The following is a 15,319-nucleotide window of genomic DNA, read 5'->3' on the forward strand; positions in this document are numbered from 1 at the left end:
CCGCCACCTTGCCTGGCTAGTTTTTTGTATTTTTTAGTAGAGACGGGGTTTCACCGTGTTAGCCAGGATGGTCTCGATCTCCTGACCTCGTGATCTGCCCGTCTCGGCCTCCCAAAGTGCTGGGATTACAGGCTTGAGCCAGCGTGCCCGGCCCCAAGAAAGGATTTTAAGTTATGTTCCTTATTATAGGTGCCAACTCAACATGTCCCCAAAACAAACAAACCCAAAAAGTTAATGCCAGGCTGGCACCCTGAACTGCCACCTTCAATCTGAGTGGAGGTTCAGAGGGTAAGAGGATGGGCTGCCAGCAGTTTGGGCCTCTGAGCCTGAAGCGGAAGCCCAGGTGCCAAGCTAAAGCTGGCTCTGACACCCACTCTCTCCAACTTCATCTATTTTAAGCTGCACTGTGGTGAAATGCAAATTATGTTTCAATACTAACTTTTGCTTGCGCTGTACATGACTCTGTGGAAGCCCTGGCAGACTGTGACCAAGACAGCAGACTTTCCCATCTGTCCCCACAGAGAAGGCTGGGGCTGGAGTCCCACAGCCGGCGCCTGGGGACCAGAACTAGGACTTCGGAGCCATGGGAAGTGCAGCAGCAAGTGTGTGGCAGGGGTGTGGGCAGGAGCAGTGTGTGTGTGTGTGTGCATATGTGTGTGTCAATGAAGTGTAAAACCACGTGAGCCCAAAGGCCCTCTCCTCCTAGATTGGCCCTACAAATGTAAATTAGGCTACAACAGAGGCTGTCTGAAAGGGAACAGAAAACTCTTCTCCATAGACTCAACTCCCTACTGGCCCCACCGTGCTGGCAGCCAAATATCTGACAGATGCTTCCAGACTGGGTGAGGCTGATGGAACTGGGACAGAAGCAGGAGTCCAGGGCTTCTGGTTTGGACTCTACTACTTGCTGGGTATGGCCCAGACAGGTCTCACCCTCGAAAACAGACCTCTAAGACTTCCCACTGGGATGCACCCTGGAGGCTGTTTATCCCACTACACACTAAGTTTCTTGAGGTCTGTGACCATGAGGTCTATGCACCTCTGGGACAGACCCTTTAGCTTGGCAAATGTTTCACAAAACAATAAATAAACCTCCTCATTTTACAAAAGTGGAAATGAGAGGCAGACAGACAAAAGGACTTCTTAAAGATCAGAGAGCAAATTGGTGAGAGGTCTGGGACTCTACAAAGCTTACTTGCCTCATCTACAAAACAGAAATAACCTGCCGGGCGTGGTGGCTCATGCCTGTAATTCCAGCACGTTGGAAGGCTGAGGCGGGTGGATCACCTGAAGTTAGGAGTTTGAGACCAGCCTGGCCAACATGGGTGAAACCCTATCTCTACTAAAAATACAAATATTAGCTGGGTATGGTGGCAGATGCCTGTAATCCTAGCTACTCGGGAGGCTGAGGCAGGAGAATCGCTTAAACCTATGAAGAGGAGGTTGCAGTGAGCCGAGATTGTGCCACTGCACTCCAGCCTGGGCGACAGAACCAGACTGAGCCAAAAAAAACCAAAAAACAAAAAAAAACAGAAATCACCAATATATCCACAATACCTGCCCCGTTTCCCTCGAAACCTGAGGAAATGTTGGTGAAGCATACAGGGTGATAGAAATGTCTGGAATGCTTATTCCTACTGAGCTGTACTGGTTCTAACACAAAGTGAAGAACTCAACCTAAGGAGGAGGGAAACCAGTGGTGCCACTAGCCCTGCCTGCAGCCGTACCTCATCGTGTCCCAGCATGCTCAGCAGGAGCGAGACGATGTTTTTCCGGATGGCGGCATCCACTTTGGCCCCTGCTCCCTGAATCACAAACCTCAGGGCCTGCAGCATGGTGTCCCTGCAGAAGCAACGCACCGACTTAAGCCCTGGGTGCCTCCACCACCACCCCTCCTGCCAGCGCAGGCTCGGCCCAGAGCAACCCCTGGCCTCCTGGGGGCCACAATGCTCCCTTGCTAAAGCTGTACCTGACACCTGGGTCCTCCATGGCACGGATGCCGTTGAGCAGCTCTGTGAAGAGGGGATCCACCTTAATGTGGATGGAAATGAGCTTCCCCAGAGCATCTGCGGCCTTCAGGCGCACCCCCCGGTTGGAGTCCTGCAGGGCTTTGGTGAAAGTGGTCTGCAGCTGGGGCAGGAAGGGCTTCAGGGCAATCCCAACCTGTGGGAGGAACCCATATCCGTGAAAGATAGTTGTGGTGGACCCAAAGCCACAGTGTACCACAGGCATGAGAACAAATGGTAATCCCAAACTACCACAGCGAGTCCAGCTCTCACACAGGGCTAGAGACAGACAGCCCGTCAGAGAGGCTGAGCACAGACAGGTTTCGCTTGGCCTCCTGGTCATATCCAGAATGCTGTGATGTACTGGAGGAGCAGGAGGCTGAGGAGGCGGCAGCCGCGATCTGAGGGAGCTGTCTCGAAGCCTTGGCTGCATTGCGGTTTGGCTTAGTGGAGACCCGTCCATATTGGTAAGTGACTCAAAACCTCCTCTGAATACATTAAAGAGCAGGGCAGACTGTCGGCAGTGTTGAAGCACAGTTCTAACGCCAAGACAGGGAAAGAAACTCAATGTATAATAGCAGAGCCCATCTACTGAGCAACTGACAGCGGGATACACACTCCACATTCAGCCCTCAGAACAAGCCTGTGAAACAAATGACCTTGGAGAGTTCTCACTGCACCAATGTGCACCCACCTAACTAAAAATCCAGTTCAACCCGACTATACAGAAACACAGGTACACTTCTGATAAAATACAGGTGGGTCCAAGAGTAAAGATTTACTTTTTTTTTTTTTTTGAGATGGAGTTTCGCTCTTGTTGCCCAGGCTAGAGTGCAATGGCGCTTTCTCAGCTCACCGCAACCTCTACCTCCCAGGTTCAAGCGATTCTCCTGCTTCAGCCTCCCAAGTAGCTGGGATTACAGGCACCCGCCACCACGTCCAGCTAATTTTATATTTTTAGTAGAGACAGGGTTTCTCCATGTTGGTCAGGCTGGTCTCGAACTCCTGACCTCAGGTGATCCGCTCACCTTGGCCTCCCAAAGTGCTGGGATTATAGGCGTGAGCCACCATGCCCGGCTTACTTATTGTTTTTTGTTTTTTGGTTTTTTTTTTTGAGACGGAGTCTCACTCTGTCGCCCAGGCTAGAGTGCAGTGGCCGGATCTCTGCTCACTGCAAGCTCCGCCTCCCGGGTTCACGCCATTCTCCGGCCTCAGCCTCCCGAGTAGCCGGGACTACAGGTGCCCGCCACCTTGCCCGGCTAGTTTTTTGTATTTCTTAGTAGAGACGGGGTTTCACCGTGTTAGCCAGGATGGTCTCGATCTCCTGACCTCGTGATCTGCCCGTCTCGGCCTCCCAAAGTGCTGGGATTACAGGCTTGAGCCACCGCGCCCGGCTGGCTTACTTATTGTTAATTAGGAAAACCAGAGTGGCTGTTCAGAGGCTCAGTGCCAATGAAGGTCTGGAAATACTGGAGTTGGGTGGGTATGCAGGCTGTGGCAGACACCCAAAGGGGATAGGGGGAGCTGGTAAATCTGAGCTGGGCGAGTTCAGGAGTTCGAGACCAGCCTGGTGAAACCCTGTTTCTACTAAAAATACAAAAAAATTAGCCGGGTGTGGTGGCAGACACCTATAATCCCAGCTACTTGGGAGGCTGAGGCAGGAGAATTGCTTGAACCCAGGAGGTGGAGGTTGCAGTGAGCCGAAATTGCACCACTGCACTCCAGCTCTGGGCGACAGAGCTAGACTCTGTCTCGGGGGAAAAAAAAAAAAAAGAAGAACTGCAATATCTTTAAACAATGTTTTCCTTGTATTTATGTGGTCCTGAATTTTTTCCTTTGAAAAAGCAGTTTTTCAAAATAATAGCATTTCACATGTACTGAGTGCTTAGTATGTAGCAGGCATCATGCCGGATATAACCTCATCTAATCCCCACATCTAGCAGCCCTTCATGAGGCAGCTGGTATTATTAGTCTCACATTATAGGTGAGGAAACAGGCTCAGGTTATACGGCTTTCCCAAGGTCATCCTGGTCACACAGCTACTAAGGACTTGGAATTGACCCATGGTGTAGCATGTCTGGAGTCCAAGGTCTTATCTCCCTCTGCTATGCTGCTCTCCACAATAAACCTGTTGCCCTGCTGCTACATGACACCTTATAACAAATCCTGCAGACAGAACAGGATATAACAAATCCTGTTCTCTAAGATCTGAACAAACTCATCAGCCACTCACCTTAGCCAACAAGAGGCTGAGTGTCTCAAGCAGAGCTGCCTTCACATTCCAGCTGAACCTGTCCCCCAGGATGCGGATCAGAGGGCCAGTGATGCTGACCACCGAGGGCCTCAGGGCGTCAGCCGAGGTCAGGCGGATCACCAAGCCTAAGGCTTTGGCTGCCTCCTCTTTCTGCTCAGGGCTACCGGTCAGGACTCCTTCCCGTAACACTGGAAGGATGGAGGTCACTCCCTGACAAGAGAACCACAACTAAGAGTCAAATCTCAAACACCCTGGGCCCCGGTGTCTCCCATGCAAGCAAGCTGGTCCTAACAGTTGTCCTCCCCTCAACTCCATGGGAGATATTGATTCGGGCTGAATCTCAGGATCACAGCCTGAGAGGGCTGGCTATGGAACAGTCTTGGCAGAAACGAGAAGACAAGGGCCCCAACAGGCCTATCACACAGACGGAACATGCACTGCTATTACCCTGTGGCCCACTCACTCTGGCCAAGGTGACCTGCAGAGCTTAAACCAAAGGCAGCATGAACCCTGTCCCCATCTGGCTGCCATGGAAGAAAACACGCTGTCTGTAAAGGTGTTGAAACCAACCACCACGGCTGCTGCTCCAGCTGCCCTACTGCAGACGTGGGACAGGGGTAAGGGCCAGAAGGGCACAGCAGACTGCATGCCCACAGCCCCCTGCACGAGGCCCTGGCTTACCTTCTTCGGGAGGCAGAACCCTGGCACATGCTCGCCTTTGCTCTCGTTCCCTATAAGCCGGATTTCCTTGTGCAGCTCTTCAATGAGTGCCAGCTGGTTGCCAGCATCCAGCTTCTGCAAGAATCCAGGAAAAAGCGAGAGGATGTAGAGCCCTCTCAAGACTGCTTCCAAAAAATATATGGGGAAAGCATGGGTGGGAGTATAAGCAAGACTCGCCATGAGGTGGTAAACGCCAAAGCTGAGTGACAGGTACGTGGGGGATTCTTATAAGTCTATTCCAGTAAATGTCTGGAATTTTCTATAAGCAAAAGTTGGCTGTGGGGTCAGCAGTCCCCTCACCTTAGTGATGGCATTTAGGGCATCCCAGCTCTCCTCCAGAACCACAGGGCTAGAGTCGTTGAAGAGGCGGATCAGGCCTGAGACCAGGCTCCGCAGGTGGCTGGTGTAGTCTGCCTTAGAGCGGGAACAGTAGATGTTGAGGATGATGGCAGCAGCTTGCCTCATGCCCACCTCAGGGCTGCGGGTAGCCTCCAGCAGATCCTCAATGATGATCCGGTGCCCTGTGTCATCCTCTACGGAGAGGATCACAGCCTGACAATTGGCCATCTCCTGCAAACCACAAGGGCCATGTGTGCTGAGCAGGGATCCTCCGGACAGACGGGACATAAGAAAGCAACAGGAGCAGGCTTGCCCCTTACCAGCTGCTCATCTGGAGTCCCAAGCTTTTCCTTCAGGGCCAGCATGACCGCTGGGAGGATCACGCCAAGATGACGGGTGAGGGCATCACCAGCCACTGACGAAAGGAAAGCCAGCACCCGGGTGTTGACAGGTGGCGTTGTCAGCTGGTGGAATGACAAACATTAACTCAGTGAATACTGTGCCAGGTGCTGTGCTAGGCTCTGGGAACAGATGGGTGGGCAAGAGAGCCCAAGCCCACTGCTCAGAGCCAAGCATCTACTCCAGCATATCCTGGAGGACAACAGGGGAAGGGTGCAATGCTTGCACTGCACCCTCCTCCCCCAGCCCCCCAACATCTACGTTCAGAACTGGTCTTCACTGCAGGCCCTGGAATGTCAATGCCCTGGAGCCAGAAGGTGTTGACCACATGTTGGGATTTACCTTGGGCACGAGGTAGGGTAGCACCACACGACTCTTAATAGCCATGACTTGCTTCAGACCATCCAAGGCAAACTCTGACACCTCCTCATCATCCTGCAGAGGGTGTTGAGGACAACCCTGAGGAATCTGCATCTCTGCTGTCTCAACCAGCCACCGCCAACTTCCTTCTCCACTTGTTTCCCTCCCTCCTGTTGCACCCACATTTCCTCACTGTCAAAGACGAAGCACAAAGTCAAGTCTGATCTTGCTGTACCCACTCCCTCTGGAAGGCCCACATTCCGACTGCCTTGGCAGAATAATCGCCCTGCATTTTGCATCTACAAAGACAGCAAAAGCCAAACTGGTAGGTAGGTGTGTGGTAGATCCACTCACCAGCTGCTTTAGTAAAAATGGGAGAATGTCCTCCAGAGCCTGGTGGCCAATGGTGGAATGCAGCTGCTCGAATGTCTTGGCTGCCGCCTCTCTGACCTCCTCCAGTGGGTCACACAAAGCCTTCCTTGCCGTAGGCACAAGGGATTCAGAGAAATACAGCACCTGCAATGGCAAGCTATAACTGTACCAGATGCAGGAAAGGCAAAGAAGGAGCAGAAGCAGACAAGAAGCACAGGCAGGGGACTCTGACCCAGCTAGGCCACCCTAACTTTCTTTGCCTGACTTGTCTTTTAACTTAACTCTTTACTGTGAAATTTTAAAAAAGGAGAGAAGGGGCCGGACACGGTAGCTCATGCCTGTAATCCTAGCACTTTGGGAGGCCAAGGCGGGCAGATGACTTGAGGCCAGCAGTTCGAGACCAGCCTGGTCAACATGGCAAAACCCCATCTCTACTAAAAATACAAAAATTAGCTGGGGGTGGTGGTGCACACCTGTAATCCCAGCTACTCAGGAGGCTGAGGCACAAGAATCACTTGAACCCGGAAAGCAGAGCCTACAGCCAGCAGAAATGGTACCCCCGTACTCCTGCCTGGGCGGCAAAGTGAGACTGTCTTAAAATAAAAATTTTTTAAAAAATGAAAAAGTAGAGAGGGGCCAAGCACAGTGGCTCACGCCTGTAGTCCTAACACTTTGGGAGGTAGAGGCAAGAGAATCACTTGAGGCCAGCAGTTTGAGACCAGCCTGGGCAACATATTGAGACCTCATCTCTACCAAAAATGCAAAAATTAGGCAGGTGTGGTGGTGCACACCTATAGTCCCCAGCTACTCAGGAGGCCACAGCAAGAGGATCACTTGAGCCCAGAAGGTCAAGGTTACACTGAGCTATGATGGCACCACTGCACTCCAGTCTGGGTGACAGAATAAGACCCTGTCTCAATTTAAAAAAAAAAAAGCAGAGAGGATATGATGCACCCCCATGTATCCTTCACTGAGACTTAATAATCAACAGCTTGAATCTTTTAGGTGAATTCTCAATATACCTCCCATCTTCTCTAAGAACGGCAAACTCCTTCCCATGGCATCTGGCCCCCTCTCTCCCTGGACTCTTTCTTTTGCTTATTCTCTTGGAAAACTCCAAGTCCTTCTTCAAGTCTCAATCCAGACTTTGTGCTCTATGAAGTCTTGGGTCTACAATGGAGCCAATAATGGCTCTGCTCCCTCGGTAACGATTCCAGCACAGCAAACCCATCCTGCAATCTAATGACTGGTTGGCATGTGGGACTCGCTGCCGGACTGTGGGGACTTTGCAGGCAAGAACTCAGCCTCTGTGGAACTCTGCCTCTCCAATGAATCACAACTCTTTTTAATGACAGAATTTCTTTTGATTCCTTGCTAAATGTAAATTTTAAAAACCAAACGTAAGACAAACATCAATACAGGAGAAGAGGGATCCGGTATCCTAGGGATTCAGACAAGGATGCCCAAGCCAAGCAACTGGCTGCTCGCTTATATTTCTAGCGGGCCATCTACTTAACTGCTTTGGCGTTTTCATCTAAACACAAAGGCAGTGCCTATAAGCATTCCTAACCTACTCCCCAGGGGGGTCTCCAGGATCAATTACCTCAGGAACCAAGTAAGAGTAATGTACTTCACACCCCTTCGATGTTGCTGCTATGGAAACAGTATTGTTGCCAGACACAATATGCTTCCTCCCAGTGGACACCACAACTCTTACCTGCTCCCCTCCTGCTAAGGGTGAGTGCACACCCCTCCTGCTCCCTCCTGCCCTACCCACTCACACAGCTGTCCACCCCCTCTCCCAGAAGGAGGTGCACACTTTTTTTTTTTTTTTTTTTTTGAGACGGAGTCTCGCTCTGTCACCCAGGCTGGAGTGCAGTGGCCGGATCTCAGCTCACTGCAAGCTCCGCCTCCCGGGTTCACGCCATTCTCCTGCCTCAGCCTCCCAAGTAGCTGGGACTACAGGCGCCCGTCACCTCGCCCGGCTAGATTTTTGTATTTTTTTTTAGTAGAGACGGGGTTTCACCGGGTTAGCCAGGATGGTCTTGATCTCCTGACCTCGTGATCCGCCCGTCTCGGCCTCCCGAAGTGCTGGGATTACAGGCTTGAGCCACCGCGCCCAGCCAGGTGCACACTTTTTAACTGCACTTATAAAGCATCACAAAAGGGACTGATCTCGAGCAACCTCCACAGTTGTGAGAGAGAGATCATCTCGTTTCCAAAGGCCACTCAAGGAGGCATCCAAATCACTTAGCTCTTAGTCTGCAAAACTGACAGAAAACCTGAGAAGACGGAGACTCAAATCCATGTGGCCCAGAGTGAGGCTGACTCCTCCCTGAGGGCAGCGCAAACCCCCTAGAGGTGAAGCTCCTCCAGTAACCATCCCCCGCCCTCTGGGTCAGGTCGCCTGCAGTCCTTGCGAGATACTCACGGCGTCCCGGCTGGTGGACTTCATGATCTCACTTAGCCCAATGCACACACCCTGCCTCTCGTCGCTCTTCTGAGACCTCAGGCCTTCCTCAAGGATGGGGATGATCTCGGGGAGGATTTTCTCCCCTAACTTCCGCACGAGATCTCCTAATGTTCTCGCTGCAATCTGTCAACAAAGACCAAGCCAGGAAGTAAAGTCCCTGCAAAGCCCAGGACACCTGGAGGACGACTCCAGAATGAGGGCCCTGAAACCTCCCAGGCTTTATCTAAATCACTGACTTAACTTCCCCAAATGCTCTTACCGCTAAAGAGCCCCCAAATCCTCTCTGTAGTGCTTGCAAAACACTAAAAAAATTATGTTTCACACACACCTACACAACCTAACATGAAGAGCCAGCACCTTACACATGAACAAAACAATTCATCTGCTGCTGCACAGTCAAGGGCAATTTCCCTGGATGACTGAACCTTAACACTGTGCCGTGGCTCAGCGCAAGCTGAATCTGTAACAAAGTTTTAAGGAAAAAAAAACCATCTACTTTCTGAGACCTCATGTAAACCCTTCTTTAGAGCCAAATACACAATTTGCTTACCAGGGATGGCCGTTGGAAGTAGGCCAAAGTAGATGGGCAGAAATGATCACCAGCCCGCCTGGGCACCTCCTCTGGGACCACTGACCTGTCTGCCCCTGCCAGCGCACCAGCCTGATCTCATGCCACACTGCTCCTCCCTGCCTCCTCACTCCAGCTACACTGGCCTTGCTCAGCCCCTACTGGTGCTATGCTCCTGCCCACCACGGGACTTCTGCATATCCTGTCTTTGTATCTAAAGCATTATTTATTCCCTCTGTCTGGAATGGTCTTTCGCTACCTCCTCACCTGGTTAGTGCTTACTTATCTTTCATCTTCAAGCATCATTTCTTCTGAGACGTGTTCACTAACACAGGCCCATCCCTCCCCAGCAGGTCAAATGCAGCTATTATAAGCTTTGCAGTGCCACACAACACTGGCCACAGTCGTATTTTACATCTCTTTGTGTGGTTAGCTGATTAATATCCATCTCCTTGACCAGACTATCTCTTACGAGGATAAGGAATGAGGCTGCCTTTCTTCTCCATTATGTCCCCAGGTGCTAGGTCTCTCTTAGTGCACAGTAGATGCTAATAAACATTTGCAGAGGCTGGGCGCAGTGGCTTACACCTGTAATCCCAGCACTTTGGGAGGCCGAGGCGGGCGGATCACAAGGTCAGGAGATTGAGACCATCCTGGCTAACATGGTGAAACCCCATCTCTACTGAAAATACAAAAAAATAGCTGAGCATGGTGGCAGATGCCTATAGTCCCAGCTACTCAGGAGGCTGAGGCAGGAGAATGGCGTGTACCTAGGAGGCAGAGCTTGCAGTAAGCCGAGATCACGCCACTGCACTCCAGCCTAAGCAACAGAGCAAGACTCCATCTCAAAAAAATAAATAAAATAAAATAATAAAAAAAATTTGCAGAATGACTAAGTAAAGAACACAATGTTCCTCTGTTAGGCAGGGTGTATGGGTAATTTCCCAGGCTCTGCAGACCCAGCTTTCTAGGCTCTGAAAGGAGGCACTGGGACTGCTGGTCCAAAACGAGGGCCAGGAAACTCACCGTTCTCTTATCTGCACACGTGCTGGCCAGGAAACCCAGCAGGAGCCCAAAAAGAGTGGGCAGGATCTCACGCAAGGTACGGGGGGTATTGGAGACAACAATCTTCCAGACATGCAGGGACGCCTGCCGCACCACCAGCTGGGTGTCTGAGCGGCCCATGTACAGCCCCGCCAACACCCGGTTCCGCCGCTCTACCCCCAGGGCAGTGATGATCGCCTGCAGCCAGTGGAAGAGGACAGAGAACACAGAGTAGTGAAGCCTCTAGGGCACGGGCATCAGGGCACACCCTGCCATCAGCAGGGGCAGGAAAGCCACTGCAGGGCAGGCACCTTGTTGGACTGGGCAGTTCCAAAGTTATCATCCTCGGAGGCAGTTTCTGTGGTCATCTTCCCAGTGACTCCTGAGATGTGAAACAGGAGATCCCCAAGGAGCTGAACAGAGCTGAACCTGAGAAGGAGGCCAACAACACAGTCACACAGCTGCAAGAAGCGGGCTCGGCACAACTGAGCACTGCACAGAAGATGGAAAGAAGTGCACCCAAAATACTCATGACGGTCATCTTGGAATGGGAAGTCAGGCGGTTTTCATTTCTTTACACTCGCCCACATATTTTCCAGGTTTTCTACTAATGAACATACATTAATGTTGGGGGAAAAAGTTTTTTTAAAAAACGTAAAAATTTCTGTAACAAAGGTTATAAAAAATAAAGTGAGTACAAAAGGGGAAGCATTAACAGGCAAGTACGAAGAGTGATCATCAGAAGTGGAAGAACCAGGAGAGGCCTTAGAAGGATAAACTATTTCAGGCAGGGCGAAGTGGCTCACGCCTGTAATCCCAGCACTTTGGGAGGCCAAGGCAGGCAGATCACCTGAGGTCGGGGGTTCGAGACCAGCCTGACCAACATGGAGAAACCACATCTCTACTAAAAATACAAAATTAGCCAGGCATGGTGGCGGACGCCTGTAATCCCAGCTACTCGGGAGGCTGAGGCAGGAGAATCGCTTGAACCCGTGAGGCAGAGGTTGCGGTGAGCCGAGATCATGCCACTGCACTCCAGCCTGGGAGACAGAGAGAGACTCCGTCTCAAAAAGGGGGAAAAAAAAAAAAAGACCACTGTATGAATGTGCTATATTTTTAAATCAATCTCCAATTTTTCAAATGGTAAGCGATACTGCAATAAACATCCTTATGTCTAACAGCTTTAAGCACTTGACCATTCAATACATCCTTGAAATATATTCCCAAAAGTGAAATTTTTAAAGAGTCCTCAACATGAAAATCTGAATACAAACTGGAAGCCTGTATAGAGAGGACTTTTTAAAAAAGAATAAGAATAAAGACATTGCTACAGGAAACTGGAAAAGTTACAAAATGGTTAAAAGCAAGGGTCTGGAAAAAGTTGAGAGAGTTCTTGGCAACATTCTGCTCTTCGTTTCTCAATTGGAGTTATCAAAATGCAAAGCTGAGCCTTTTGGATCTTTTTTTTTCCCTTTTAAAGACAGCATCTTGCTGTTGCCCAGGTTGGAGTGCAGTGGCACAATCTCAGCTCACTACAACCTCCACCTCTGGGGCTCAAGCGATCCTTCCGCCTCAGCCTCCTGTGTAGCTGGGATTACAAGTGTGCACCACCATTCCCAGCTAATTTTTTATTTTTTTGTAGAGACAGGTTCTCACTATGTTGCCAGCGCTTATTGCAAACTCCTGGGTTCAAGCAATCTTCCTGCCACAGCTTCCCAGAGTGATCGGATTATAGGCATGAGCCACCACACATCATCCCCACTGGGTCTTTCTGCCCAAGTTCTCACCTGATTCTCCAAAGGTCATCAAAGAGGCCTTGCTCTAGCTGGGGCAGCAGCAGGGCGATGGCTGTCTCAGCATACATGGAGATAACCCGCTGGCCCGCGCGCAGGGCAGTGTCACGCACAAACTCATTCTCATCAGCAAGAGCCTGGGCACACAGAGGGTGGGTCGGCCAGAGCTGCCACTCCCAGGCCCCCAACCCAAAAAATATGGGGCTCACCGAAGGCCGAGCGCTGTGCAAGCCGACCCCACCCAGCAGGGATCCCTAGCTCTCCAGGAGAGCACTTGCCTCCTGCCCTCCTGATGGACTCTACCCTTGCCAAGGTCATGGTACCTACTTTGAGGATACAGGGGATGATGGGCCCCACATAAGGAGTAAACTTGTCTCCAAAGGTGATGGGCAGGTAGTTAAACATCATAATGTAGCCATCTCGGACATGGGGTGCAATATCCACTTTGCTGGCTGTAGCCACGATTTCTGGCATCAGCTTCTCCAACTTCTCCACCCCTAAACCGGCCATGACCTCAGCCAACCCTGCAACAAAGGACAGAATGAGCCCACTGGATCTGAGGGCCCCTTATAGAGCATTCCCAGTCTGGCCACTGGACCTGCTCTGGCCTTACCCTGTGCAGCGCCTGAGCGATCCACAGAACTCTGCTCATAGGTCAGTGTCTCCATCAGCCACGGCAGCAAGTCCTCAAAGCACGACTCCCCCATGCCCTTCACCATGGCCCCAAGGGCCTTTGCAGATACCGTCCGCACCTGTCAGGTAACCGAGAACAGAGACGGTGTGAGAAGATGAGGCTCAAAACAAGGTAGCCACATGGGAGCAGGGAAGGGCACAGAGGGCCTCCTTCCCTTTATCCAACAGACACAAAAGCAGCTTTGGGGAATTCTCAGGAATCCATTTATGGGGACTGGATGAGGGGCCTGGCTCATCCTCCAGCCTACCTCAGACTCACCTCAGGCACAGGGTCCAAAAGCGATGCTTTCAGGCCAGGCGTCACGCTGGGCAGGTATGGAGCCAAGTCCTGCAACAACACAGGAGGTGGCTCAGGTGAGGCCCAACTCCTGCTTTCTCCAGGCCCATTCCACTGTGGATCCTGACCTCCCCATTCTGCTGGCAAGGAGTGCTCAGCAGGGGCACCTAGCATGCAAACCTCACTGCCCACAGAACAGGGAGGGAAGGGCAACTGGCAAGTAAGTCCTCTCCCCAACTGGTTCCTTGAAGGCCCTGTGCAATTGCTCAGGGACTCCTACAAGGGACCTCAGGCCCATCCTCAACAGACAGGAGTTCAATGCTCCTGCACCTCCCACCCTTCTCTTAGGACCAAGGCCTGTCCAACTCTGGAATCTTTAGCAAATTACTTCTGGTACTTTCCTTTCAGAATTTTTATTAACATCTTCCCTTTATTCATCTCAAAGTGTTTATGTCTCTCGATAGAGCATTCAGCTTTAGGAAATAATTTTAAAAACAGAAAATGCCTTATGTTCACTGCAGCATCACTTAAAATAGCCAAAAACCTTGGACACTATATGACCAATGATAGAATTATGTAAGTTATGGTATATAAACTTGTCGGGATATTATGTAACTATTAAAAATCAGTTTTGTGAATAACTTGTTATAACTTGGGAATAAGTTTTAAGTTTAGGAATGCCATTTTTAAATGTAATTTTTAAAATTAACAATAATTGGCCAGGCATGGTGGCTCACACCTGTAATCCCAACACTTTGGGAGGTCGAGGCGGGTGGATCACCTGAGGTCAGGAGTTCGAGGTCAGCCTGGCCAACATGGTTTCACCCTGTCTCTACTAAAAATACAAAAATTAACCAGGCGTGGTCGTGGGCGCCTGTAATCCCAGCTACTCAGGAGGCTGAGGCAGGAGAATCGCTTGAACCCAGGTGGCAAAGGTTGCAGTGAGCCGAGACTGTGCCAGTGCCCTCCTGCCTGGGCAACAGAGTGAGACTACATCTCAAAAAAAAGAAAAAAAAAAATTAACAGTAATTATTTTCATGGTGGGGAACTGTGGATAAAATATTTCGGTTTTCTAATTTTTTTAATTAATTAATTTACTTTTTAAAACAGGGTCTTCCTCTGTCGCCCCAGGCTGGAGTGCGGTGGTATTACCTCAGTTCCTGGGCTCAAGCAATCCTCCCATTACAGCCTCTCAAAGTCCTGGGATTACAAGCATGAGCCACCAAGCCTGGTCTGTTTTTCTGGTTTTTTAATTTCCCAAATTTTCTAGGATTAATATAACTTTTTCACTTTATATATTTTTTTGCCCACAGCCTCAGTAAGCAAAGCAGAGCTACGGTAGACAGTGAGACCACACACGCAAGCTCTTGGGAGCAGACAAACAAACAAAGCAAATCTCCCAAACCAGGCTCTCCTGACAAGAATACAGGCTCTCCTGAAGACAGGAGTATTCTTGTCAAGAGCAAGTAGTCCAAGTGGCAAGCACTTCAACACTCGTGAGAGGGCAAAAGAGAAGACATGCCTTTCTGAGCCTCAGCTGAGAACTAAGCTACCAAGGACTTGAACCACTGCACTCTCTAAGACGCTAAGGGAGCCCAGACTTCCACCTCAAAATGGCTCACTTCTCTCCATAAAAATAATTAGGGACTAACGCCCTTATCTTTCCATGTCTAATGTGGGGACTCTGCACCTCTGACTCTGCACTCAGCCATTTTCTGGTCTGTCCCACACTAGCCCCAGCTGGGTTGCTACCTTCTGGTCTGTCAGGGAGTACATGTTGCCAATAATCTGGGCTGCCATCTTCCGCGTGTCCGTGGAACGGTCCTGGAAGGCTCTCTGGACAATGGGCATGATGAGGGCCAGGGATGGGGCATCAATGAAGTGGACGAACTTGGTGTCCAGCAGCGTCTGCAAGCACTTCTGGGTCTTTCTGGAGGGGTCCGTCAGGGCATCCAGGAGGACCGGGGCGATGGCTGTGCACATCCCAAGAGAAGAGAGCCTGGCTGATGCGCACCCATGCA

At 50.6% G+C, this 15,319-nt stretch overlaps 1 protein-coding gene across 2 annotated transcripts in view; it reads right to left on the reverse strand.

Annotated features, from left to right (window-relative positions):
• Positions 1-15,319, reverse strand: part of GCN1 (GCN1 activator of EIF2AK4) — a 68,546-nt gene that overhangs the window by 5,919 nt on the left and 47,308 nt on the right. For both annotated transcript variants that reach the window (XM_015152949.3, XM_015152948.3), the window contains exons 38-53: positions 15,051-15,271; positions 13,281-13,349; positions 12,942-13,080; positions 12,656-12,852; positions 12,323-12,465; positions 10,847-10,964; positions 10,518-10,733; positions 8,882-9,046; positions 6,433-6,594; positions 6,061-6,153; positions 5,640-5,783; positions 5,281-5,550; positions 4,942-5,055; positions 4,240-4,470; positions 1,970-2,163; positions 1,728-1,842 (exon numbers count right to left, since the gene is read on the reverse strand). In XM_015152949.3, coding sequence (XP_015008435.1) covers positions 1,728-1,842; positions 1,970-2,163; positions 4,240-4,470; positions 4,942-5,055; positions 5,281-5,550; positions 5,640-5,783; positions 6,061-6,153; positions 6,433-6,594; positions 8,882-9,046; positions 10,518-10,733; positions 10,847-10,964; positions 12,323-12,465; positions 12,656-12,852; positions 12,942-13,080; positions 13,281-13,349; positions 15,051-15,271 — 2,591 coding nt within the window. The remainder of the gene's footprint in view (positions 1-1,727; positions 1,843-1,969; positions 2,164-4,239; positions 4,471-4,941; positions 5,056-5,280; positions 5,551-5,639; positions 5,784-6,060; positions 6,154-6,432; positions 6,595-8,881; positions 9,047-10,517; positions 10,734-10,846; positions 10,965-12,322; positions 12,466-12,655; positions 12,853-12,941; positions 13,081-13,280; positions 13,350-15,050; positions 15,272-15,319) is intronic.

The sequence above is a fragment of the Macaca mulatta genome, chromosome 11 (genome assembly GCF_049350105.2).
Source record: "Macaca mulatta isolate MMU2019108-1 chromosome 11, T2T-MMU8v2.0, whole genome shotgun sequence".
Taxonomy (NCBI): domain Eukaryota; kingdom Metazoa; phylum Chordata; class Mammalia; order Primates; family Cercopithecidae; genus Macaca; species Macaca mulatta.